This window comes from Phocoena phocoena, chromosome 9, assembly GCF_963924675.1.
Source record: "Phocoena phocoena chromosome 9, mPhoPho1.1, whole genome shotgun sequence".
NCBI classification, from domain to species: domain Eukaryota; kingdom Metazoa; phylum Chordata; class Mammalia; order Artiodactyla; family Phocoenidae; genus Phocoena; species Phocoena phocoena.
The window spans coordinates 85,485,063-85,510,981 of NC_089227.1; the positions used below are offsets into that span (position 1 = coordinate 85,485,063).

Here is a 25,919-nt window from a genome sequence, read left to right on the forward strand (position 1 = left end):
CTGAACTCTTCAGAGAGACACTCACATTGAACCCCCGTTGCCTGGCATCAGCAGCTCCCACAGGTCAGGAACATGCATGTTTCCAAAACAGGTCCGCTTGCATTTCCTTTGCCGCTGTGCTGGTACACAGCTGTGCTGGTACACGGAAGGCTGGTACCTCTCCAGGCAGTTCTCAGGAGAGAGCAGAGCTCACCAGAGCCAGGGTGGTGCCGGCCAGGCCACCGGCGGCTCCGCCAGGCTCTCAGCACAGCCCCGTCTGGCGACCCTCTGGTTCCCCGAGGTCTCCAGCCTTGGCTTGCCTCCTGCCTGGCCCCCCTAGTCCCCCACTCCACGGCGGCTCTTGAGGGAAGAGCAGGGAGACACGGCCACCTCACTGTGCCACTGCGTGGGGCCTCAATCTGCCCAGATGTCTGTCTCCTACTGCCCAGCCCCCCACTCCAAGACAGCCCCTCCCACGCAGGCGTACCCGTTTTACCTCCCCTCTCCTCCAGACCTCTCAGAAGACATTTCTCTAATTTGTCCCGATAATAAGAGACAATGCCACTTCCTGGGCTCCCGCCATGGGCAAAGGACAGTCTTGGCACACTGTACACACTGGTCCAATGAAGCCTTCTCGTGACCCTCTTTCACCAGCCTCTCAGCGAAGCTACTGTGGCTTCCCAAGGCCAGCCAGCAGGATTGCCAAACCCCAGCTTGCCTGGTTCCTGAGCGCCCGTCCATCCTGCGCATCCTTGGCCTGTCTGGCCTACCCCTGGGCCTGGGAGGTGACTGAAGGCCAGCTCTGGGTCCCCCCTGCAGCGCCCCGTGCAGGGCCTCCTGGAGCTCAGGTGGCCGTCCGTCGAGGGCAGGGGAGCCAAGTGCAGGCTTGGCTTGTGGCGCCTGGAGTGGAGGAGGATGTGCTCTGGACTCCCTGACCTGGCTGCACGCTCCTTCTGGGCAGCAAGGCTCAGGGCCCTGGGAAGGAGGGTTTAGCGAAGCTACCTGCAGGGAAAGAACATCCCTGTAGCAGCATGGGGTTTGGAATCAGAGAGACTAACAGACTCGTACATGGAGGAAAGCCCTGTCACCTCCGGGCTCTACTGCCTCATCTATAAAATAAGAATATGAGTGCCTACGTCATAATGTTTCAAGAACATTAAATGAGATAACGTGTGTAAAGTGCTCAGTGCACACAGAGCGCGCTTAAACAGCAGAAGTTGTATTACCTGCCTCTCCTCCATTGGCTGTTTCCACTGATCCCTCTTGCCCCAGAGTTTCCAAGGTACCTAATGCATTGGCACAGTGTCTGGGTGTGGAAAGTAGGCATTTTCTCCCCCTTTCAGGAAGAGGGGATGGAGGGAAGTGCCTTGGTAGAGAGTATCTAGAACAGTTCCCCTGTGTAACTTGCACCCCTACTCCCTAAGCAGACGGCACCCTGAAACAAGACTTTCTTTATTCACCAGACGATTCGATAATTTAGTTGAAGTCTGCGACTATAAAACTGGATAGTAAATTTTCACTGTAACCCAACAGGTTAGAGTGTAGGAGGCAATGATATAGGTGGAAAATGAGGTGTGTGGTTACTGTTTGCTCTCTGTCTTTGAAGGACTGGTGTGTGATCAGTGCCTGGGCAACCCCTCACCCAAATGCCTGGACTGTACCAGACGGTCACAGAAGAGAGGCCTGGTAGCCTAACCTCCAGGACAGCCTAGAGCCAGAGGACCCCATCTTCTTCACACGCACCTACCATGCCCATCCCAGTGCCTGAAAAGGTGCAAACCCTGCTTTAGATTAGTCAATGGCTTCCCTAGGAATGTTTCCAAACCCGGAAAACCAATAGAGAGAAACTATTCCAGTGGCAGGGAGAGGTTGGAAACACATAAGAAGAGAACCATCCACACAAGATCTCTGGATCTTACAAAGGAGGCTGGATCTCACATAGCCCCAAGCTAATGTGGAACAGTAAAAGTCGATTTCTGTCTGTAAGAAATTAATTAATGAGTTCAATGGAAATGAAAAAGTCTTCTATTCTAGGTATATGCCCCAAAAGATGGAAGCAGGAGCTCAAACAGATATCTGTACGCCCATGTTCATAGCTGCATTGTCACACTAGCCAAAAGGTGGAAGCGGCCCAAGTATCCACAGACAGATGAATGGATAAATAAAATGTGGTCTCCACACACCATGGGCTATTATTCGGTCTTAAAAGGAAAGAAATTCTGTCACGTGGTACAACAAGGATGAACCTTGAAAACATTTTACTAAGTGAAGTAAACCAGTCACAAAGGTCCAAGTACTGTATGATTCCACCTATAGGAGGTACCCAGATTAGCCAAGTTCACAGACACAGAAAGTAGAATGGTGGTTGCCAGGGGCTGCAGGGGAGGGGGAGTGGGGAGTTACTGTTCGATGGGTACAGAGTTTCAGCTGGGGAAGATGGAGGAGTTCTGGAGATAGACTGTAGTGACGGACAGTGATGTGGGTGAACTGAAGGCCACTGAATTGTACACTTAAAAACGGCTGAAATGGTAAATTTTATGTTATGTATATTTCACCAGAACTTAAAAAAATCTGTGTGACCCGCTTGATTCAGAGCCCATGCCTGATGATTAGCCGTCTCGTGGTCTCCAACTCAGGGAAATCGGTGAAGCTGACTGTTAACTCCATCCTGAGCAGAAGGATGGGACGAGAAAGTCTCCCCTTGTGATAAAGGCAAGGACAAGAGAGAAGCCTCAGGTTTGAGGGGAAATGCTAACGTGCCAGATGAGGAATCAGGCCACGGTAGGACGTGCTGTGACTTGTAACGGGGCCCATGGGAACAGTCTCGGGCAGACGTGAGGAGTCCACCCAGGGAGCATCTGGGGAGTCATACAGGCTGGTCAGGTAATCATCAGAACCCAGCAGCCCCGATTCTCAGAGGCCTTCTTGGGCAGCCCTCCAAGGGCTGAGCTCATCCCACAGCCCCTGACCGTTGGGCGGGGCAGGGGAGTCAGGGACTCCTGGTGGTGCAGATCTGCACGTGCCCTGGTGAGTGTGTGTCCAGCCTGCGGGGTGGGTGGTGTCCCAGTGAAGTGAAGACACTGTGGGTCTCTGGACCGTACGGAACAAGGGCTCCTGAAGCTTTCTGGGCAGGGGTGGGAGTCTGCTGCGGTTCACTCTGCAGCCCCAGAAGTCTCCGGTGAGGGGTGCCTCAGATGCCTGGGAACAAGGCAGGCAGGGCCAGGGCAGCACACAGGGGAGGAGGGAGCTGGCTCCGAGCAGCGCTCTGAGGGCGCCCAGCTCGCTGGGCAGGGCTCCTGGGCTGTGCACCTTGCTGAGGACTAAGCCTAGGAGCTGGGCAGCAGTTTCTCTCAGAAAACTAGCCCTGGAGGAAAGGCCCGGGGAAGTGCCGCTGGGTGGGGATGCCACCAGCTTTCAGCACGGGGCCTGGTACAGTTCAGAAAGGCAATGAGAGGGAGTCATTAGGATGCTGGTCTCGGGCAAAGAGGGCTGCTAGAGACAGTGAGGCAGGTCGTGCACTGCACGCGTCCAGGAAGTGCCGCATATGGTCGGTGCCGTCTGGAGCGGTGCCGTGTTCAACCTGCACCCTCCCACAGCATCCTGTGGGGGGATGAGCCCTGGAGCTCCCCTCCGCTGCCCTGGGCAGCCCTTGCGAGTGCACTGCCCTTGGGTGTGTGCTACATCAGTGCCAAGTCAGGCCTGAGAATCTAAACGTCTATGGAGATGCAAGGGCAGGTGGGAAAGCCATTAAGATAAACGGGATCAAATGAGAAACAAGACCATACGATAGGACGTGGCATGATTTACAATATGGGCCATAGGACTGGTTGGGAAAGCAGTGTGGAATGTGTGTATGTCCATCAAGAAAACACTTTGTGTGGGAGAAGGCTGTCTCCCAGCCCGCTCCAAAGTATTCGGGCTGCCCTACAGGGATGCCAGCTTGGAAATGGTCTCAGAAAATCTGATTTAAAAGTTAAATGCTTATGGACATATAGACACTACCAAATGTAAAACAGACAGCTAGTGGGAAGCAGCTGCATAGCACAGGGAGATCAGCTCGGTGCTTTGTGACTGCCTGGAGGGGTGGGATAGGGAGGGTGGGAGGGAGATGCAAGAGGGAGGAGATATGGGGATATATGTGTACATATAGCTGATTTACTTTGTTATAGAGCAGAAACTAACACAACACTGTAAAGCAATTATACTCCAATAAAGATGTTTTTTAAAAAAAGGTTAAATGCTTAAAGCAAATCTACTTGGAATTTTGAGCTAATGAAAAAGAGAAAATAACTTTACATACTCATCCTAGTTGAATTCTTATTTTGAGGGGTGTGGGGACGTTCAAACACAACTTGCCTTCCTAGGACTGCCATTTCCACCCTAATTCAGGCGACACACAGACATTCATTTATTCACATCATTCAACACTTCCCGCGTGCCTACTATGTGCCAAGCACTCTGCTGGAAGCCAGAATTACAAGGATAAATGAGGTATGCACAGTCTACACAAAAATCACACACACACACACACACACTCTTCATTCCACAATCAAGTTGGAGAAATGTGGGGGGGGGGCCCAAGGGCCCTGGGGACTTGCTGCATTTCCTGCAGAGGGACACAGCCTCTACGTCCCCTTGGAGAACCCATGCAGACATTCCCAGGGGGTCAGTACCTACTTAACTGTGCCACTCCGGAGTGACAGGTCTGTTTCTATGTTACGGACAATATAAATATGGAATCAGTCTTATTTTCTGTGGTGTTTTGGCCAAAGATTTTTGATCCATCCAAATAAGTCTCCAGAGCCGTAGGGCATGACACGGACACAGCCCCTCAGAAGTCACGTGCACAGGCTTGCCCTTAGGAATATAGACTCTGGAGTCTCCCTGCTGGACTAGATCCCTGCCCCGCTCCCTCCCAGTTGTGTGGCCTTAGTGTTTTCACCTGTGAAATGGGTGTACCTGCTTCGGAGGGCTCTTGGGAGGTTAAATCGATGCACATGTGTAAAGTACTGAAAACTGGCCCAGGATGTTAGTCAACAGTCAACTCAGGGTAATTATTCCTTATGATGATCGTTGTGCCTCGGTTTCCTCATTTTTATTTCTCACATTTCTCTGGTATTTATAAGTCATTCCAAATCCCTTTCAGAACAAAGCATAATACAAATATATGCTTAAGCCAGACACTATGCTAGACACTAAGTGGGATAAAATGTTCACAAGATGAGGTCCCTGCTGGTACAAAGGCAGTGATGTTCTTATCATTCACATTCCCACCTTCGTCCTGAGTGCAGCCCTTATCTTTCCCACATTTATTTACTGAGCACCAACTAAGCGGTGAAATCCCTTATATCGTGGTTTCTTAAACAAGGGTCCGTGAACTTCCTACATCGTTTGCCAGATTTCCCGTTTCTGTGTCTATGGACAGTTTTTCTGAGGAGAGGGTCTTCAGCTTCCATCCAATTCTCAAGGGATTTATGACCCCCTAAGACCCAAAGCCCTACTCCCACCTCTGCTCTGAGTTCCCTTTCCTCCCAAAGGACGGGCTGGCAGCAACGGCGGGGCAAGCTGGCACCACCCCTTGGGCAAGGCCCACCCCTCGTCCCCTCCCTGGCCTCAGCTGACCCTCCTCTGAATGAGGTGGCTGGACTTGGTCACCATTGTGTCTCTCTGCACTAACACCACAACGGGAAAGGACTTGGCCACAGAACTGCTTCTCACCTCGAGGTCCCGGAGGACAGGGTGGTCTTCAATTCCCGGGAACAACACTCGCATAGTGTAGGTTCTGTAGTCCAGGAAGGGAATCCCAGCTCCGTCCAGGTCACTGGTCAACTCGTGGATGTCCGTCTGCAGCTCGGCAAAGGCTGGCACAAAGACAAGCCCGTGAGACTGCTGGATGGGGCCCAAGAGCTACGCCGCCTCGGAACACTCAGAACCCTCTCCCAGGCCCCCGGAGACCCGCACAGTGAACCCGAGTAGCGCAGGAATGAGGAGGAGGGGGATGTTTTACGTAGCTGAGGTGAACGATGTAGGTATGGGAGAAAGATGCAGCACAAGGAAGCTTGTCTTGGGCCAAATCCCTTCCAAAACATGAATGTGGGGCAGGCTGTCCACAGATCTGAGCTGCTGCTGGGGCCAGGAGGGCCTCCCCCTCTGAAGATGAGGGCTTTGGCTTGCAAAATATGCTGGGGATTAGGGGTGATATCGAAGGACAGAGGGAGTGAAGGAGGCGGTTCCAGTGATGGAGAGTCTGTTTCAGATTCTGTGTTTTACAGTGGGTTTCCTTATAGGAGTTAAGAACTGTTTCTTCTGAAGTCCCAGTTCTTGGCCATGCAGCTTACTGGAGCCATCAAACCACCAAATGGGGCCAGATGAGGGCTCTTGCCCCACTGATATATCCCTTCTGGATAAATATGCAGGGTGTCTCTTTGTCCTTCCTTTCTCAAGGTCATGCTACTCAATGGTGAATTATGATCTGCATATAGGTACCGCTGTCTGCGGAGACAGCCCAGGCCTCCGGCATGGTCACGAAGCTGCAAGACCACCCCCCGGCCCCCGAGAAAGCTCCACACACGGACCCACTGTTACACAGCCGTGTGACCACTCTCTGTCCTGGGTACAGCCGTCCACCCTGGGAGGTTGTCAGAGGTAATGTGCTCAGCCCCTCCTTCTCCCATTTTTTCCCTTAGCACACGCAAACGCACATGTACACACATGCATGCAAGCACACGCACGCACACGCACACACACACACAAGATGGGTTAATACATGCCTGCAGAGAACAGCCAGTGGATATCGACTAAACAATACTTCTTTCTATTTACATAGACAAGAATAAGGAAAAACTACTTTGTGGGCTCAGAAGGAATTCACAAGCCCAGTGTAGCTCCAAGGCCCTCGAAAAGCCAGCCCGGCACCCAGTGGTCTCTGCTGACGACGTGCCCACAACGCGGCCGCCCAGCTGCTGCCGGCAGGACCTCACCACACCCTGCGGTGCTGACCTCCTGCTTGGGGACACTGGGTCTCCGGGCCGTGAGGATACCAGTAGCTCTGGTTTGACAACGGGGATGGCGCCGGGACCCCTAGAGAGGCTGCTGCAGACCCCTCCTGTGCTGCTCTCTTTCTGCATCTCTGCTCACACTGACGTGGGGGGACCTCGTCAAGAAAAGTGACTCCGAAGGTAGAGTAACCCTAACACATCTGAGTGGAACCTACACCAATACGTGTGAAAGGGGAGTCAGTGAGCCTTTCTGGCATGTACCGTCACCAAAAACCCTGATGAGAACTCATGTGGGCTGAGTGAGAAACACACGTGTGTGTGTTTGTGGGAATGCGTGCATGGGCATGAGTGTGAGGGCATGAGTGACCGCCTGAGTGGGCGTCAGTGAGTGTCCGTGTGCACGCATGTGTGTGTGTTTATATATCCAAAGGTCAGGCCTTGAGCGGGGGCCAGGCTGGGCCTCTTCGGAGTCTGTATGTGGCTGACGGCCTGACTCACCGTCAAGGCTTCGGGAAGTCGCCTTCCCTGGACCCAGGATGCCCTTTCAGCGTTCAAGAGCCAGCTCGGGGCGCCTCTGGAAAACACTTTCAAGGCGAATCCTACGTGTCCTTTGCTCTATCATCTCTCTTCCCACCCATGTGAGACAGCCTCTCCCGAGCTAGAAGCCAAGGCCCTCCCCTGGTGTCCCCGAGTCAGGACTCCCTTTGTGACTGCTAATTCCTCCTTCTCTGGAACGTTCCAAGAGGAACCTGGCTTCACACTGCCCCTGCTGCCCCCTCCCAGTTGGGGTGCTCAGCTGGTGGGGAGGAAAAGGAGGGAGCTAGCTTTTTACAGGTCTGCAGCTTTCCTTCAAGTCTCTGAGCATCTCCGACATTCAAGGCCTCACGCCTAGCACATAAAAGAGATTCTAATCACTACACCTAATTAGAGGGAAGAGTACATTGCAGAGAAAAAAATTAAGCAGCGTAAATATAGTAAAAGGCAGTAATTAACAGTCCCACAAGGCGGATGCTGTGTTGACAGCTGAGGATGTGGAGAGAGGATGGAAGGGACCCGCTTCCCCATTAGAGAGCCACGGCCTCCCTGGTGGGAACGCCAGAGCCCCAGGTACAGGCTGATTACTCCGCGTATAAATCTACACGAAGAATCAGCTCAGACCCTCCCAGGGTGACTCACGAATGATCTCCTGGGGGTGACAAGAGTCTGACTTCTACACTTCCTTCTTGGATTTAGTGCGGCTGATTTCACTTCATGGTGGTGTTGGTAATTTTTTAAAATACAAGCTGTAAAACGCTCTTTCCTCTAAGTCTCAGATCAGCCCTCCAGCCTCACCTTCTGAAAGAAGAGAGCTGAAGACTGCTTGAGTGCGTCATGGCAGGGCACCTCCGGGTCTCCCCCAGAGGAGAGGGCAAAACTCACCCGGCCGGGATCCTGGGCTGGACACGACTCTAGTGGGGTCTGAAATGATTCCGGCCTGACTTGAGGCAGAGATTCTGGAGGCGGGAGACCCAGGCCCAGCGCCGCCCGCCGCCCGCCGCTGCGGGTGTGTGAGATGCACGCGCTCGCACGCACGTGCACGCACTCGCACGCACTCCCAGCACGTGCACGCACTCGCGCCCCGCCCCCTGCCACTCCGGACCTTCCTTGCACTCCAGGGCCACGCGGGACTCCAGGTTGTCCATCTGCATCTGCAACCGCTTCAGCGTGAGGTCGCTCTCCCGGGACTTGCGTTTGTAGGCGATGAGAACGGCCACGATGAAGATGATAAGGAGGCCGCCGGCCACGGCGATGCTAACGATGGCGGGCAGGCTGAGCGGGCTATCCGGGGCAATGTTCACCATCCCCGGGGAGTACTCCATGCCACCGACTCGGGCCTGGGGGGACACGCGGGGGGGAGACGGAGCTGGGTGTGGGCACAGAACATCCTAGGCAAGGGTCCCAAGCCACCCGTGAGCTGGTGACCAGGGTTGCGTGAGGGAAATGGCTCCAGGGAGGAGAGTCATTGCTGGCTGTAAAAGCAGACAAGGGCACCTGGGGTGGAGGGAGCGGGGGTGAACAGCTCAGCGCAGGCCACCCCCACAACTGGGAAAACCACACATTATATTATTCGGGAGTGAACTCGGTTGTCTTCATGAGGAAACAGCACTCAGCTGGGATCTAAAGAAGCCTACGTGCCATCGAAGTCTGGATCCCCGAAGACTCATCCCATTGTGAGGACAGATGACAAAGGCACAGGACGTGATATTACGTCCTGCCTGGGTCAACGATGGTCCTCTCCTGGAAGGGTCCCTTGCCTCTAACAGGTGACACAGCACATCACTGAATGCTGTTTCGCGTTGCCCTTACTGTAGCACCAGCCAGTATGGAAAGAATGACAATACGGAAGAAAGAAGTCTGAAGTGGAAAGAGGAGAAGGAACTGGGAGTGTGGGAGAGCCAGGAGGAAAGTTCAAGAAGGCCAGAATCCCCTCCCAGAAAGCCCTGGTGGCCCAGGATGGAGCTGGACCGCTCACCCCACCGCATCCTTAGTGCCTGCCCATCCAGGGTGGAGTCCCGCCAGCCTCACCATCACTTTGTGCCGGCCTATGAGGTTGGGGGACTCGCAGAGCAGCTGCACATCCGACACTGTGACGGTGCACGGCTTCTCCCCGACCAGCACGGTGTAGTTCAGCTTTACATTGCCCCCAGCCACGGGCGGGATCAGGTTCTTGCCCTGCATGGACAGGAAAGCCCAAGTTCCCACCCCAGAGTCAGGAGCACAGCTACTGGCTGGCTGACATGTCCTCCCACCTGGAGGTCCCATCCTTCTGGGGAGCTGGTGGAGAGGCCACCTTCCCTAATAAGTCCAAAAAATTCACAACACCTATACTACTATTCCCCCTTCCTCAGTGGGAAATCAATAATCAAGGCACTCTTTTCAGCTTGTCCCAAAGGCAGCTTCAGAATCCTTCTCAACACAGAGCTGTCATCAGTCACTACCAGTTGCTTCAAATTGTCACATGAGTTAAAATTAATTTTCTATCCATGCTCCAAAGAAGCCCTATAAGGTGGTTTGCAAAGGGCTGCACAGGAGGAAGCAGTATGAGCCTTTGACCTCCCAAGTCCTGGACTCACAGGGCCCAAAGCTGGGAGTCAGATGGCCAGGGTGGATCCAGCTGCCCTGACCAGGTTTCTGTGGCCCCTAAAGAGAGTGAAGCTCTCAATACAAACTCAAAGAGCACATTTACCATAGTCTGGGCTATAACACAACCTCTGCTAGCTAATGACACCTGCCACAAGATCTGGCAGAAGCCCATGACTTGCGGCCTCCTCCTGTGACTTGGAAAGCCTCCCCTTGCATACAGCAGCCTCCTTCCTCCCATCTCACTCTACCTTTAGGATGATGGGTGTGCCAGGCTTGAGCTCCAGGATTCCTGAGGGACCGAAGGCCTCAAACACAGGATTGGGATAGTAGGTGAAGTTGGTCTTGTTGAGGATTAGCAGGGACTGGACGTTGTCCAGGATGAAGCCAAACTCCTCGGGCCTCTCCGTCAGGTCAGACTGGTGGTCAGGCCCCAGAGCGAGGGCGGGAGCCTGGCAGGTCATCTCAGTAGCATTCAGAACCTCACAGAGCTGGGGTGGAGCCGGAGAGGGAGGGCTATGTGGCGTGTCTCCGCACACCTGCAGCCCCAGACACCCGCCGGCTCTCCCTCAGTGCCGTCGTACAGCGTGGTGTTGACACGGGACGGTCATGGGTGGATCCCCACAGCTCCAGTGGAGTCAGGACCACACAACCTGGGCACTCAAGGACAAGCTCTGCAGCTGACACCTACCTCTGCCCTGACCATGGCAGGCACTAGGGTATCTCTAAGCTAAGGAATGGCACTGGGGGTCAGAGGATGGAAGAATAAAGGTCTTCCATCCCTTATTAAGAATAAGAAGCCCCAGAAACCCCGAAGAGGTTGCTCCTGCATGCCTGTACCCCAGAGTGTAGAAATGGCCTCATGTCTGCTCCCCCATCCCGCCATCCCAGTGTCCGGGGCGTCACACGCGACGGGTCGTTGGTGTCTGGGGTAAGCCTGCCTGAGCCCTCGGAGAGCCCACACCCTTCAGGGCGGCCACGCGCCGAGTGCACAGCCCCCCCGTGAGCCCCACCAGTCCCGGACTCACATTGATGTGCTCCTTCCCTCCGTGCTTGGCACGGATCTGGGGGTTCTGTATGAGGTCCAGGTGAGTCCCCCTCACGGCGATGGGTGTGTTCCCACTGGTGGGGAAGAAAGAAGGAGGCGTGTAAACACAGGGACAGGAATAGCAACAGCGCCTGATGACGATGACGACGATGATGATCTATCAGGCTGCACCCCAGCGCGGAAGACGATGATAACCGGCGGGCAGGGTAACATTCACGGGGACAAGATGACAAGCTGACCGCATAATAATGACGAGCCCTCAGCAGCCGAGGGGAAGTCAGTGATGACCAGATGTCCGCGGCCATCCTGCACTGAGCTCGTTTGGAGCGGGGACACTGCACGGAGGCTGGGCCTGTAGCACGGCCCTCTTGGCCCCCCGAGGCCTCCTGACCTGAGCCAGCTGCTTCTCTGCAGTCTCCCAGCGTCTCTTTCCCTGTCCTCCCCAGTCTCAGGGAATTTTCTTCACCCTGGCCTTGGCCTAAGGGACGCCTCGCTCCAGACGACCCTCCACCAGACCCTCCAAAGTCTGAGCACAGCCTCCTCCCCCAGGACAACCATACCACACATTTCCACCTTAGAGGCTTCAGTCGGCTGGGACATGGGAAAGGCCAAGGCCCAGCCACTCAGGAAACCTCCTGTAAGAACGCAAATCTGAAATGCTCCAGGGCTCTCGCACCATGGGGAGTCAGCCAAAGGACTGCTAACGCCCAGCGATTAGGAGACGTCTTTGGGTAGCTTTTCAATGGAAACCTGGACGCCACTGTCCTATCTTCAGGGCCACTGAGAAGCTGGCATGGGATGGAGGCTAGCTTCCTTGGGGGCTACTCAAAGGAACGTGATGAATTATGTTATCTGCAATCGGGGAGTATCATCGAGAAGAATCTATTTAAAACAGGTAAGTGGTTATAAGCTTGTGGGTAAAGAGTCCTTGACAGCCCCATTCATCTCTACCCCTCCATTCATCTGCCCCCCTTTGAACGCCATTCCTGCCCTCCCTTCCTCTCGCCCTCCACCGGTCCCCACTGAAGCAAGTCCCCACCCCACGTATGCACATGTAGGAAGATTTCCTCGAAACCCAGAGAGTCTCTCGGCCCTGGCAGTGCTGGCGAATGAGCTTCTGGTGTCCAGCCAGCTCCCGATCTATTCGGTCATCAATTCGACACACGTGTATCGAACGCCCCCATCACCCATCGCCACTCATCAGTAACCCAGGCTGTTGCGAGCAGTGTAAAGCCACGTGTTCTGCAAAGCCCCACCCCATCCCAGACTCCGTTAACTGCAGTGAAACCGCTGGAGCCCCGGCCCCTTCAGAACGCACCTCCAGCCTCCCTCTTGATGTGAGAGTGACTGGGGGTGACTGCCGAGTGCCAGGAGGGACAACACCTCTATTTCTGCGCCAGTGACACGAGGAAGAACTGAATTAAACCAGGCTGTGAACGCCTTCAGGAGCCCCAGAGTTTGCCTAAGCACAGGGGGCTGTGCCAACTTCCTGGACTCACCAGGCCCTGGGGGCAAATCCTGGACTAGCTTTTACAGGCTCTCTGTCCCTCTCTGTCTTATATGTATCTGCTTTCATGTCACGGCTAAAGCTTATAAGGCTTGGGCCTTAGAGACTAACTGCTGAGGACAACCAAGCTGCATCTCCCAAAGGCTGCCTTTTGGTGTTTGGGTGTAAGACCCGGTGGCAAACTCTTTCTGTAAAGGGCCAGGCAGTAAATATTTTAGGCTCACTGGGGCCATGTGGTCTGTCGCAGTTACTCAGCTCTGCTGCGGTGGTGAGAAAGCAGTAGAGACAAAACGTATTTGGATGAGCATGGCCGTGTTCCAATAAAACTTTATTTACGAAAGCAGACGGACAGCCAGCTTTGGCCCCCCAGCTGGAGTTTGCTGACCCTGGTTTACAAGATTGTTCTCTGGACTGGACTCGTCATTGACCCCCCATCTTCTCCTGACCCCAGACATCCTCCAGAGCCGAAGCAGACGGTGGGGAGGGCTGAGGACGGGGGATGTGGGTAGAGGGGCTGAGGAGGGAGGGGAGACGAGCCAGCACCGCTCTGGGTGTTTGTACCTCACGTAATCCTCTCAGTGTCCCGTGAGGGAGCTGACTGGTGAGAAACCCTGGATCCGGGGAGGTTAACTAATTTAAGGTCACTTGCCTGCTAGGCAGTGGAGCTGGGCTGCAGCCACTCCTTCTGAGCCCAAGTCCACTCCCCCCGAGGCCCCTGATACAGCCATTTCCCCAACATCAACAGGGGCCTGGCCACCAGGATGCCCTCTGCAGCACCTTCTGGCCTCCTAGTGTGCCCAGCAATCCTCAAATCGGCCCCCAGGGCCGGGTCCTGCTCAGAGTGCTTTCGGTGGAAGGAGGCAGCCCCGCCAGGAAGGTCTGACCTGGGGGGTGCTCTGAACCACCACCCCCAGTTCATCAGTCCCCACAGCAGGACTGGGCCCCAGAACTCCCCTGGCTTTGGAGGGTCGAGGAGGGAAGCCCAAGGTCAGGGCAGGCCCTACCTGATGATGCTCCACTCGGGCTCTATCCGCACGATGGTAGGATCCTCCACGTACTGGAAGAACAGGTCCTGGTGGATCCTGGCCCTGTCCACCTGCACCATCACCTTCATTTCCAGCACCTCATCTGAGGACGTGGTGTTGCACACGATGTAGGACGGAGAGCGTCTGCGGGAGGGAGATGGGGAGCTGGGCTCCTGGGTGGTGTTGGGCGGGACACTGTGGTCCTGGGTCGGGGCCCTCCCGTGCCCCTCCCTGTTCATCAGGCCCGTCAGAGGCAGTGGGGGAGCAGCGCCCCGACACAAAGCCCTGAGAACTACTGACAAAGACTCTCTCCTTGACCAGACTGTAGACGGGCTCCTCTGAGCCCCCTTTTTGACTAGGCTTCTTCCTGAGGCCCTGTCTTTGATTTGCTGACCCCCATTTTTACCAAGAATCCTGCTAACTTAGTTTGGCAAGAAACCCACCCCCCCATATCTGAGTACCCTTGATATCTGATCAAATTCCGTCTCCTTAACCCTTGATGTCTGGTCACCCTGACTGCCTTCAGCAAGAGTCCTGTTAAGTCGGTTTAGCAAGAATCCCCCTAACCTCGTTTCCTCTTAGTAATTTTCCATCCACTGCCTCCCTTGCTCTGCCCCTTGGCTATAAATCCCCAGCTGTCTGCCGTATCTGGAGTCAAGCCCACTCTCTTTCTCCATTGCGACAGTCCTGACACCTATTGCAATAGTCCTGAGCAAGCTCTTCTTTACCATTTTAACAAGTGTCAGAGCCATTTTTTTCTTGAACGCTCAGGCAAGGCCTGGCCTGGCCTCACTTCAGATCTGTCGCAGCCCTCAGCATAGCTCTCTCCCAGGAAAATCTCTCTCTGCAGAACCTCATGCCAGCGGCGCAGGGAATGTCCCCAACCACACCTCTTCTAGTCCTGCCTCCCTCCCAACCCTCACCCCCGCCCCAGGTTCCTGGCTCATGGACGGTGTGCTCTCCTGGGACTGGATGGTGGAACCAGGGAAGGGAAAGTCGGCTGCCCCTGGAGGTTCAACCTCAGCCAGCTCTCGGCAGTCCCGGCTGGCTCTGCAGCAGCTGGCCAGGAGCTAACCCAGGGGGAAGGGGCCCTAGATTCCAAACTGTGTCCCGTGGAACCCTAGGGTCCTGCACAGTGGGTGGTATGCGGGCACCAAGGCTAAACGGTGGGCAACGGCATGATGGGCCGTTCCAAGGAAGGGGTGCCTGGCAGGTCCCCGGGCTAAGCCACAGCCAAGTATGCCCAGAAAGTCCTCTCCCAAAGCGAACGGCCACTTCCTCAGGGAGGAGCAGGCACCTCCAGAAGGTTAGCCGGAAGTCTGCTGCCTGTCAGCCCCGCCCACCGTCTGAGCTGCGAACCCTGGAGCCTGCCCTGAGGTGAGTTACCTGTGGAAGAGGCAGGGCTGCTTCCCAAACATCACCACCACGTTGCTGCCTGCGTTCAGGTTGGTGCCCGTGATGGTCACCTGTGTGCCTCCGGACATGGGCCCCCGGCTGGGCTTCAGGTCTGAGAGAGTCAGCGTCTGTGCAGGAAAGGATCTGGCCTGAGGATGCTCCTGGGTAGGACTGAGGCAGCACCCCACTCCCGGATTCCACTCGCCTTCTGGAATCCTTAGTCATGGCGGCCTCCCAGAGAGCAGGCTCAGTTTACCCAGGCCTGTGGGGACTGGCGAGCATGTACACCTCTACACTAATAACAGTCATAATAATATTAGCTACTACGTAGTGACCTTTTAAGTGACAGGCTTTATATTTTATGTGTATCTATAGTGAGATAGACATTTTTTAAAAATCACCCATTCTATTCTACAAGGTAGGCATTATTACCCATCTTAAAGACAAGATTCAGAGATGTTAAGTAAAGTTTCCAAGGTCACAGAGCAAAGAAGCGGCCTGAGAACTGACTCCAGAGCTGGAGTTCTCCACCACCTCTCCAGTTTCCAGCGAGGGTCGCTTTCAGGAAGGTAAGCTGCCCCTTCCACAGGCCTCTCCAGAGAGCTGCCCAAAGCACCCAGCGGCCAGAGCAATGAGATGTGTGAGCCCCAGGGAAACCCAGGAGGAGAAGCAAAGAAGGGTCAGTGGATTGAGGGAAGAGTCAGATTGGGGATGGGGGTGGGGATGGGGGAGGATCTGTGAGCTGAGGATTTGGAGTCTCAGTTTGTTCTTTCATTAGCATTTTAATGGAAAAAACTTTCCTAAGTCCCAGGTGAGAAGCCTGTATCTGCATTTAAATGAAGATTTCTCTCTTCTCTTACTCCCTTAAAGAATTCTGCACCAAAAGTTGAACCCACTCAGCTCCTCGGAGCGGGCAGGCAACCTCCTCTCCGAGAGGCCTCGATTGATGGATAACACTAGGGGAGGAGAAGAGAAGCCCTAGCGAAGCCTGCAGCCCCAAGGCCTGGCACGTGTGCGCCCCGGTCCCCGCACAGGGCACACGTGTGGGGACACGCAGGGACCCACGGGAACACAGGCGGACCTCTGCGCCCGGCATCCGCTCAGCGCAGGCGCGCTCGCCGGGCCCACCCACCTGGTCCCTGCAGATCCCAAACCTGGAAGCCCCGTGACACCCACCAAGCCAAGCCGAGGAACGGCTTATGCTGGCTCTGGCTCAACCCGAGACCCGTGCTAGGGTGGGGGATGAGACTGCTGCAAGAGCCTTCCTTTCTCAGCTTTGCCTACACCGTGCTGTGTGACTCAGCACAAGTCACTTACCCTTTCTGATCTCAAAGAATCAAAAAGTGGTCCTCTCAGAGGTGCCTGACTGTTTTCTGGTTCTAACTTCCCGCAGATGGTGCCTCCGCCCCACTGTCTGTAAAGGGAGAGCTTTCAGACCTGGCTCCTGCTGACCCCCCCGGAGAGGAAAGGGAAAGTGAGGGAGTTACTTAAGGGGTAAGGGGCAACGTGGAAAGGAGGACAAGCTCCCTGGCAGCCTAGGGGTGAGGGTCCTGGAAGGGGTACAAGTGAGGAACCCTGATGGGTTTGCAGTGGCCCTCCTGTGTGGGGCTGGCTGGGTGCTGAGTTACTCTGGGGGTGGGGAGAGGATGATATGGAGACATGTTTTAAAGTTGGGAGAACCTATTCATTATTCAAGGTTTGCTTCATAACTATTTTCCAGCGGGTCTGCGTGGGAAATCAGATGTGGCGTTATCTGCCATCTCTTCCCTTGGCTCCCTCCCTGGATGGAGGCAAAGGGGGGAAAAGTGTTGCCTCTACAGAGATCTCCAGGGATAGAACTGGCAACAGCCCAAGAGTGCTGATCTGCGGTCTATGGGCCTTGGTGTCAGGGTTTTGGGTGAATAAACCCACACATCAGAGCCTGGCCCGATTTGTGGAGGGAAACTGAGGCAGACCCAAACCTCGGCACTGGGAGGGGCTCCCCAGCATCTCCAGGCCCTGAGAGGCACCCCTGAAAAGGGGCTCGCCAGGGGCTTCCATGGGGGTCCCAAGAGTGCCACCTGCCAGCTGCCCAGCAGGGTGGGAAGGCAGTGAAGGCTCGGAGATGTTGTGGGTGGGCGTGCGACAGAGGGGCATTCTGTCCTTCCTGCCTCCCTGGTATGACTTACGGGGGACCTCTGCCCCTCATTCCCACCCTGAACCCCTCGGAGCTCTGTTGTCGGCAGTGAGGGGCGGGGGTTGCTCAGTGACCAGGTCCTTAATGCAAACTGGGGTCTGGGAGGAGACTGGGGTCCGTGGCACCATTTCTCCCCCCGCAGCTCTTCCCAAGCGGGTGTGTATTGCCAGGATAGTGCCTCCAATAGAAAAGTGAGTACGAGTCTGAGTCCCAGGGACCCACTGGACCAATGCATTTTCGCCTTGTGGCAACAACTCGCACCTTCCCTGCTCTTCTGCTCCGATTTCCCCTCGTCCCCGTCAACCCCCTGCTCCCACTCCCTTCTGCTCCCGTCTCCTGGTGCCCCTCCATGTCACACCTCATGCCGGGAACAGCCTCCCGCTACCCGAGATCCATATGGAAAACTGTATGCTGCCTTAGGTCCTGCCTTTCCTTCTGGCTCCTTCCATGAAGCCTTCCCTTAATGCCTTACATCCAACCACATCCTGCTCCCAGGGTAGAAACACTCACGCAGGCAAGAACTTCCCTGAGAGCAGAAGGGGCTTTTGGTTGTCTACCACATATATGTGTCATATGAATTAAGCCCAAGAGCAGGTATCACAGAAGAAGGAGCAGCTGAAGAAGGAGACAGAGAAGGGAAGGGAGTCAGGCCACTCGAAGGCTTGAGGAAGGATTGGATAGGCAGGGCAGAACAGACCAAGGAACCTGGACAAGTCGAGAGGCAGAGGGCACCCTGGGCTCTTCTTGAGCTGGGGGCTGACATGATGAAAATGGTATCCCCCGGTGTGGCTGGACTAGAATGGGTTCATACCAACGGCAGGGATTTAAGGGGGCCACTGCAGTAGCAAAGGGAATGGGAAAAGTAAGAATCCCGGACATGGTGATAGAGGGATTGACATCAGGCATTAGGGGAAGCCGAGCCACAGGCCACCAAGATGGTGGGCCCGGTGACAGGCCACTGACAGAAATGGGCAAGGGAGGGGGACACGCTGTTTATGGGAGCTGACAGCTCGGGTGGGCCATGGGAGGTGATGGCAGGACATCCAGGGGGCGGTGGCCTTTGAATTAGTCACAAAGGTAAGAAGCCTGGCTGGAGACACAGCAGAGACAGCTGAGGCCCAAAGGAAACGTCAGCTTAATGAAGTAGCGGCCGTTCCTGCTAGCGTTCGCTTTGTCACCGCCAAGAGACCACAGGATAAAAACTGTTCCAGGTAACTGACTGGCCAAGGAAGTCCAGTGCTTGCTTTGGCCATGCAGCGGTGTCCTCCCTTTTACCACAGCTGCCAGGTAATTTCAGAGCCAGATTTCATGCCAAATTTTCGTATGCCACGCCACACCTCTCAACTGCTTGGGGAGTGCTGTCCGTGTCTCTACCCACCTCAGTCTCTCTCTCCCTCTCATCTCAACTCTGCTGGAATAACAACGTCTGTGTATATAAATATATATATGATATACTATATATATATATACATTTATGTAAATATATATACATTCATCACTAGTTGTCTTAAAGTATATTGGGTTTAACTTGGAAATTCCTTCAAACCCTTTCCGAAGAAGGTGGGAGTACAAATGCTAAACGAATAGGTAAAACTATACACATTCACTAAATCCATGACGTGTGTGTTCCTCTAAGTGAGCTCCTGTGTGGGTTTAGTGACAGCCATATTTATAAGGTTGGCTAGCTTTCAAAGAGTGGAGAGGGAGCACTGCAGAGGTCAGGACCCAGGCAGAGAGGGGCATCTGAGGCACATCCCTCCCAGGTTCACCGCCACCCACCCCCCTCGCCCAGTCACATCGTGTGCAAGTCCTTCATCTCCTCTGTCCTTCTGGACTGTGGGCCTCCTGGGGCAGGGGCTGCATGGGGTCTGAGTCATCACTGTCACACCTGCAAGCCAGGCCCATCAAGCTATATTATAAAATGCAACCAATTGAGCAAGTATTTATCAAATAACCTAGGGAGAGGTATTGTGCAAGGTGATACGTGGTTGTCAGTTAAAGGGAGGAAGAAGAAAGAGAAGGAAGGCAGATGAAAGAAGAGGGAGGAAGGAAGGAAGGAAGGAAGGAGAAAAATGGGCTTCTATGACATATTTCCGGGCATTTGACCCCCAGTCATAAAATCCATCATTTCAGGTTTCCAGCTTCCAAAAGCAGCTCAGGATCATGAGGAAATGATCTCATCACATCTGGCATTAACCCGAGAAGTTAACTGGACGGTAAAACAGTTTTGGCAATGATGTGATGTATGTAGCAGGGGATGTGCTCATGTCTCCAGCATCCCTGTCGTCACAAGGCAGGGAGGTTCCCAAGTCCCCCTGCTCACAGAACCCCTCACCAGGGCTGGTCCGGTACCCTTTTCAGGGGCCAGGGAGGGTCCAGGCTGGAGGGAATGTGAGGGCAGGGGTGAGATCTGCAAAGAGGCCTTGGGGTGGGGAGGGAAGTGTGGGGAAGGGTGTTGGGGCGAGAGGGAGTAAGATAGGCATAGGACGATGGTGAGTGAGGAAGGTGGGATGACTGGGGATAATGGGATGGAAGTGGTGGGGTGCCAGCACACAGGCAAAGGGCAGGGCACAGCAGTCATGGTGGCAGTCACAGAAATCGTAAAGGCAGTGACACTAGAGGTGATAAATCTATTTTATCTAATTTTCACAGTAATACTGTGGGATAGATGCTTAGTATTATCATCCCCATTTTACAAATGGAGACACTGAGGCACAGAAAATTAAACAACTAGCCCAAGTCCACCCAGTTAATAAGAGGCAGAGCCAGGGCTCAAATCCCAGGAGTCCCCATGCACAGCCCACACTCTCACCCACCGTGTCACGCTGACACTCGGCCAGAAGGGGACATTGGGGCCTGAGAGCCAAAGCAACTTCCCTGGAGCTGCAGCCCAGCCCAGCCCAGCCTAGCCAGGATGTGAATCCAGGTCTTCCCGACTTCCAAGGCTGTGCTCTCAAGCGCTGCAGGACGGGACTCCCACGACTTTGGCCTGGGTTTGCCCACAGAGGTCTAGAAGGGCTCAGCAATCATGGTAAAGAGGTCTGTGGCCTGTGCCTGGCCAGGCCGTTGGTGGCCGGGACTCACCATGAAGTAATAGAGCTGCGACGACCTGGCCATGAACTCGGGCCGACACACAGCCACACAGATCTCCACGAAGCCGGCGTGCTGGCTGGGCTTGGCCTCCCCCATCTCACACACGATCCTGCAGGGTGGAGAGGACAGACCCCCATGGGTCACAGGAGGGTCACAGGTCTCCCTGCCGTGACCCCTGGGCCCTACACCTACCCAGACCTCCTTCTCTGTAGTAAGATCTCAGGGGTGGGCAGGGAAGGAGGAGGTGAAATATACCTGATTCCTCCCTTCGGGGGCTCCTCCCTGGTTCTCAGGAAATGAGGAAATGTGACCTACAGGGGTCTCCTTAGAGGCTCTCAGTAAACTGTGACTTACCCAAGGGCACACAGCCATCAGACAGGGACCTCGGAGCTGGGACCTAAGGTTTGCAGGTCCTCGCCTAGGAGCTCTTTGCTCCCAAGGCATGGACTGCCCCAGGCAGTGCTTTCTGCTCCCAGCCCCAGCCAGGGGCCTGGCAGGGGAGGGGCTTTTCATGCGGGGGGGGGGGGGGGGGGGTGGGCGAGGGGAAAGGGTGGGAGAGAGTCATAAATTCTCCCCTTTAAAAAAATTTTTATTGTTTCACTTACAAAATTGGTTCATACCCTTTGAAAGCGAGACAGTATCAAAATGTGACAGTAAAATAAAGTGTGCCTTTCGTCACTAATCTCTCAAAACCTTGGTGTATAAATCCTTGCAGACCTTTCTCTAGACCTATGCAAATATATAATATATGTAATCTCCATTTTATAAATGAAGAACTGAGGCACGGAAAAGTTTGGCAACTTGCCCAAATATATAGATTTGCCCATATATCCACACGTGTGTATATATATTTATGTCTGATATTATGCACGCATATAAACATAAATGTGTATATATACACATGTACAATTATATACAAACATGCATATGTAAAGAAACATATACATGATCTTAAAAATAAAAGTGGAACTTAACCACCCATTATTTTTAACCCCTGCCTTTTTACTCAACGAAACAGCACGGACTTTCCCTCATGTCACAGTACACACGGCTCCGCTTTCTTCTTTTAACAGCTTCATGGTATTTCATAAGAGGCCTGTGTCATCATTTATTTAACCAGCCTCCTACTGTTATACATTTAACTTACCCTGATTTTTCTCCTACTCCAAATAACCCCGCAAAATGAACCAACCTACACACCTCCTTAAGCATCGCATATTTATTAAAATAGATTTCTGAGAAGGATTATTTGTGCTTTTTTTTTTTTTTTTTTTTGCGGTACGCGGGCCTCTCACTGTTGTGGCCTCTTCCATTTGCGGGGCACAGGCTCCAGACGCGCAGGCTCAGTGGCCATGGCTCACGGGCCCAGCCGCTCCGCGGCATGTGGGATCTTCCCCGACCGGGGCACGAACCCGCGTCCCCTGCATCGGCAGGGGGACTCTCAACCACTGCGCCACCAGGGAAGCCCTTGTGCTTTTAATGTTTGATAGTAGTGGGAAATAATGGTCCGGAAGGACTGTCCCAACCTTTACTTCCATCAACAGCAAGTGAGTGAGATTACTTCACTGTTTGTCCAACACTAGATATTATCAGTCCTTTAAAATTTTTTTGTATATAATAGGAAAAAAAAGATCTCAATTTCATTTTTATTCCCCTGATTACTGGTGAGGTTGCATGTATTGTATGTGTGTGTGTGTGTGTGTGTGTGCTTAAATCTTATACAGCCTTCCCTGTGACTTGTCTGATGCCCTCTCTTTATTTCGCTGATGGATTATCTTTTTGTAGGAGCTTCTGAATTAGGAGAATTAACTTTTCTCCATAATAAATATTGAAATTATTTTCTCTCAGTTGATCACTTGTTTTTCAACTTGGTTTATAAAGTCTTTTGCCACTTGAAAGTTTAAAACTATCTGTGTGGTTCAGTTGCTCATTTTTTACTTTATGGCTTCCGGGTTCTGGGTGAGAGTGTAGCAAAAATCTATGCTTTTCTGTTCAGATAACATAATTAATACATGTTCAGTTTTTTTAAAAGTACATAAAAGCACTCGCCATACCTACATTCCACTCCCACCCCAACTGCGTCACCCAGAAGTATCCATTGTCAACATATTGGTGTACATGTTTCCAGTCTTGCTTTCCTTTTACAAAATTAATTATAAACTCTGTATTCTGCTTGGTAAGCTGTGTTCCCACTTAATATACCTTGAGTATATGCCTGGTCATGATTCTTCTACATATCACATTTAATGGTTGTGTAGTTTACTGTCCTACGTATAGACAATAATTTATTAAATTAATTAATTCCCTAGTTTTAGATATACAAATTGCTTCCACATTTTCACTGTTACAAATAAGGCCAAAATAAGCATTCTTGCAAATAAATATTTGTGCCTTCTGTTTATTTAGGGAAAGTTCTAGAAGAATTATGCCCAGGCTAAAGATGTTTGACCTGCATTTCCAAACTGCCTTCCAGGAAGGTCGTCCCAATTTACCCTCCCGACATGAATGAATGAATGAGCTATTTCTTACGCGTCTCATCTGCACTGGGTGGGCATTACCTTTGAAAAACTGTTCCCCATTTCATTGGTTACTACTGATGTTAAACATTTTTTTAACATGACTTTAGTTCTGTCCTTCGAACTGCACACTCATGCTCTTTGCTAATTTCGTGATAGTTGCCTTTTACCTGTATCTTTTATCTAACCTCTTTAAATGTTAAGGAAAAGCATACTGTCACAGGCCACAACAATACTCAGTTTATCATTCATATTTTTACTTCGCACACAGGGTTTTTGGTGCACAAGTTTTGTCTTACATACTCAAATCTAATCTTTTCCTTTATAATTTTTTCTTTTGCAGTTATACCTGGAACACCTTCCCTTTCTTGAAATCAAATAAATTCTCACCTGCATTTTCTTCTAACCCTTTCACATTTTCATTTTTTTACCCTTAACTCTTTAATCCACCTGGAATTTACCTTGGTGTATAATGGGAAATAAGAATCTGATATGGTACTTTTACCAGGGGGTGAAACTGTACCACTTATTGAATGAGCTTTGCTTTCCTTGCTGATTTGAAATGTCATCTTTATCACATACTAAATTTTTATGTATCAAGATTCTTTTTCTGGTGTTCTATCTTATTAAGTATCACGATACTTAATCACGGGGCTTTATAATATTTTTTATATCCGGCTATACAAGTCCAGAGTAGGGCGTTTTAAAGTTCCCCAAATCACAATATATCCGTAGCAGCCTGCTTTGGTTTTATCCTAGGAAGGACAAAAAGTTGAAGGAGCCACAGAAAGGTCTTTGGGTAAGTAAGTGATGATGGACCAGCATGGGTCCTACCAAGCCTGGAGCCTTCAATCATCTTATCTACTATGAGTGTTTTGGGAAGAACCGGACGGAAATCAAGGAGGAATTGAGGATGGCAGGACTGATGGTTCCAGAATCACAAAATCTGGGTAAGACTCAACCAGCACAAGCATAAACGCACTCACCTACCTATGCACGTGGGGACAAGTGGCAAGGTTTCACTCTGGGAGGGGCAGCAAAGAGGGTGTAGAATATAGATTCTATTGCGCTGGTGAATATTTATTTCATGCTTGTGTTTGCTGGGCTGGAAAATTGTATTTACTTATTTACAAGGCAATACATGACTCACAAACCTTCCCTGCCACATAGGTTAGAGGTCAAGGTCACTCGTTGAATGGCCCTCTCCGTGGACCAGCAGACTTTGCTGGAGAAAAACAATCCAAGTCCCCACAGGCCTGAGAGTGGGTGCGAAGGTTCATTCTCAGCCTCCACAGAGGGGAGCATAGGATTAGCTTCTTCTGTAATCGGGAGAGGACAGGAGTGGGGAGTTAGGGACAGCGGAGGGAGCTAGGGCAAGGAGCTGAACTCACACTTCTGCAGCTTTTGATTTTGCTTTGTCTTGTTCCTACTCAACCTCACACCTCAAGGAGGTAATGATCAATTTCCCCTTTTCTCCCAGCCATCTCCCCTTCCCCTTTCTGGACTTCCCCCAATATGGCAGCTAGCTAGTTCGGGGGCTGGGGAGCTGTAGGAGTCCCCCACACCCTAGAACGTGAGGGACATTCTCCTTTTCTGTCCATAAGTTCTAAGACCATCTATTGTTGATTGGGGAAGGTAAGTCAACATCAACCGTCTATTTATATGGACTTCTCTTCCTTGCTCCTCCCATGTCTCGGACGGCCTCCACTTACTGTTCCGCAGGGATGTAGCCATCTACCAAAGGGCTGCACTCCACGCCGGCCACCTTGACATGGGAGGCGATGTCCCGGAATTCCAGGCCCAGGTTCTCCCCTCGGATGGTGACCTTGGTGCCCCCTTCCCGGGGGCCTGTCACTGGGATTATCTAGAAGGAGGAAGCACAGTAATCAGACACCAAGACAGCGCGATCCCCCCACTGCTGATGGGGCAAGGGAGAGGCTGCTGCCTCTTTCCTATCTCCATCCCATTCCCTGAGTTGAGTCCAAGTCCACGAGGGCACCCAGGTCTGGGACTGTCAACGGGCAGGAGCTTCTGGTAGAATAGTCTGTGCCTGTGTATGGTTTTAGGAGCAGGGTTCAAAGCCCCTTGCTCCTCTTCGCATTTCACAGAAGAAGAGAGAGAACGTGATCTGCAGTGTTACTGGGTAATTCACAGAAAATCGGGATTAAAGCCTTCCAGCATATGCTCGTGTTGGTTCCACTCTCAGTGAAAATGAACAAGCCCCCTATCGACCCACACAGCCCTCCACACGATGGCATCCACCCATCTTTCAAGAGCCTTGTCAAAAGTCGCTTCCCCATCACCAGATGTTCTCTCGGTTTCTCTCCACTGAGATTTCAGGACACTTTCTTTGTGCTCTTTTCACAGTAACGTTTGTGTCGGATTCCCCACCCTGCCGCCCCCCTAACCCCACCTCTTCAGATCCTGAGTCCCTGAGAGCAGGGATGGTGGTGCCTCCTTTCTCTGCGTGAACTTTCCAGTGATGGCACCATATTTTATTCCTTGAGTTGTAATTGTACTGAAAACCCCAACGATCCAAGCGTCTTCCTGGAGTTAGAAAAGCCTTCGTCACTGCCCCTCTGCCTTCATTGTTTGGCTTGGTTTGTTTGGGTTTAATTTAGACTTTAACCTCATACACTTGCCCAAAATGACTGGCTTTCCCTCCGAAGACATCACTGTTGATGCTAAAAACCCATGACTGGAATGTTAGGATTCAACCACCAAGGGCCTGCTTTGAGGTGGCGGCTCAAAGTTCACGTGATCTAATTATAACCTCCCACAGCAGTGACCTTAGTGGCAGAAGACATTCCATGCCAGCCTCTCCTGGCATTTGACAGACCAGAGAAGGGCCCATTTCCTGTTCCTGGTGTCTCTGAACATCAGCACCTGGATCTCGGCCAACGTCAATGGGATCACAATAGGAGAAGCCCAGGTAGGCTACCTCTTAATATTTCCTACTCTCTCCATCCCCCCAGGGTCACAAGTGGGCCGTTCCATCCTGGGGGGAGGGTGGAAGGTGGGGAAGGGAGTGACAGCTTTGCCGAGCCTTGTAGGCTATTCAC

General features: G+C 52.6%; 1 protein-coding gene across 4 annotated transcripts in view; it reads right to left on the reverse strand.

Moving 5' to 3' along the window:
* PLXNA4 (plexin A4) overlaps positions 1-25,919 on the reverse strand; it is a 371,857-nt gene that overhangs the window by 36,767 nt on the left and 309,171 nt on the right. For 3 of the 4 annotated variants that reach the window (XM_065884184.1, XM_065884185.1, XM_065884181.1), the window contains 9 exons: positions 24,570-24,721; positions 20,333-20,450; positions 15,064-15,200; positions 13,657-13,821; positions 11,126-11,219; positions 10,349-10,588; positions 9,543-9,689; positions 8,617-8,851; positions 5,698-5,840 (listed from right to left, as the gene is read on the reverse strand). In XM_065884184.1, coding sequence (XP_065740256.1) covers positions 5,698-5,840; positions 8,617-8,851; positions 9,543-9,689; positions 10,349-10,588; positions 11,126-11,219; positions 13,657-13,821; positions 15,064-15,200; positions 20,333-20,450; positions 24,570-24,721 — 1,431 coding nt within the window. Of the gene's footprint in view, positions 1-5,682; positions 5,841-8,616; positions 8,852-9,542; positions 9,690-10,348; positions 10,589-11,125; positions 11,220-13,656; positions 13,822-15,063; positions 15,201-20,332; positions 20,451-24,569; positions 24,722-25,919 lie in introns of all 4 variants that reach the window. The other variant, XM_065884182.1, reaches the window with a different exon arrangement.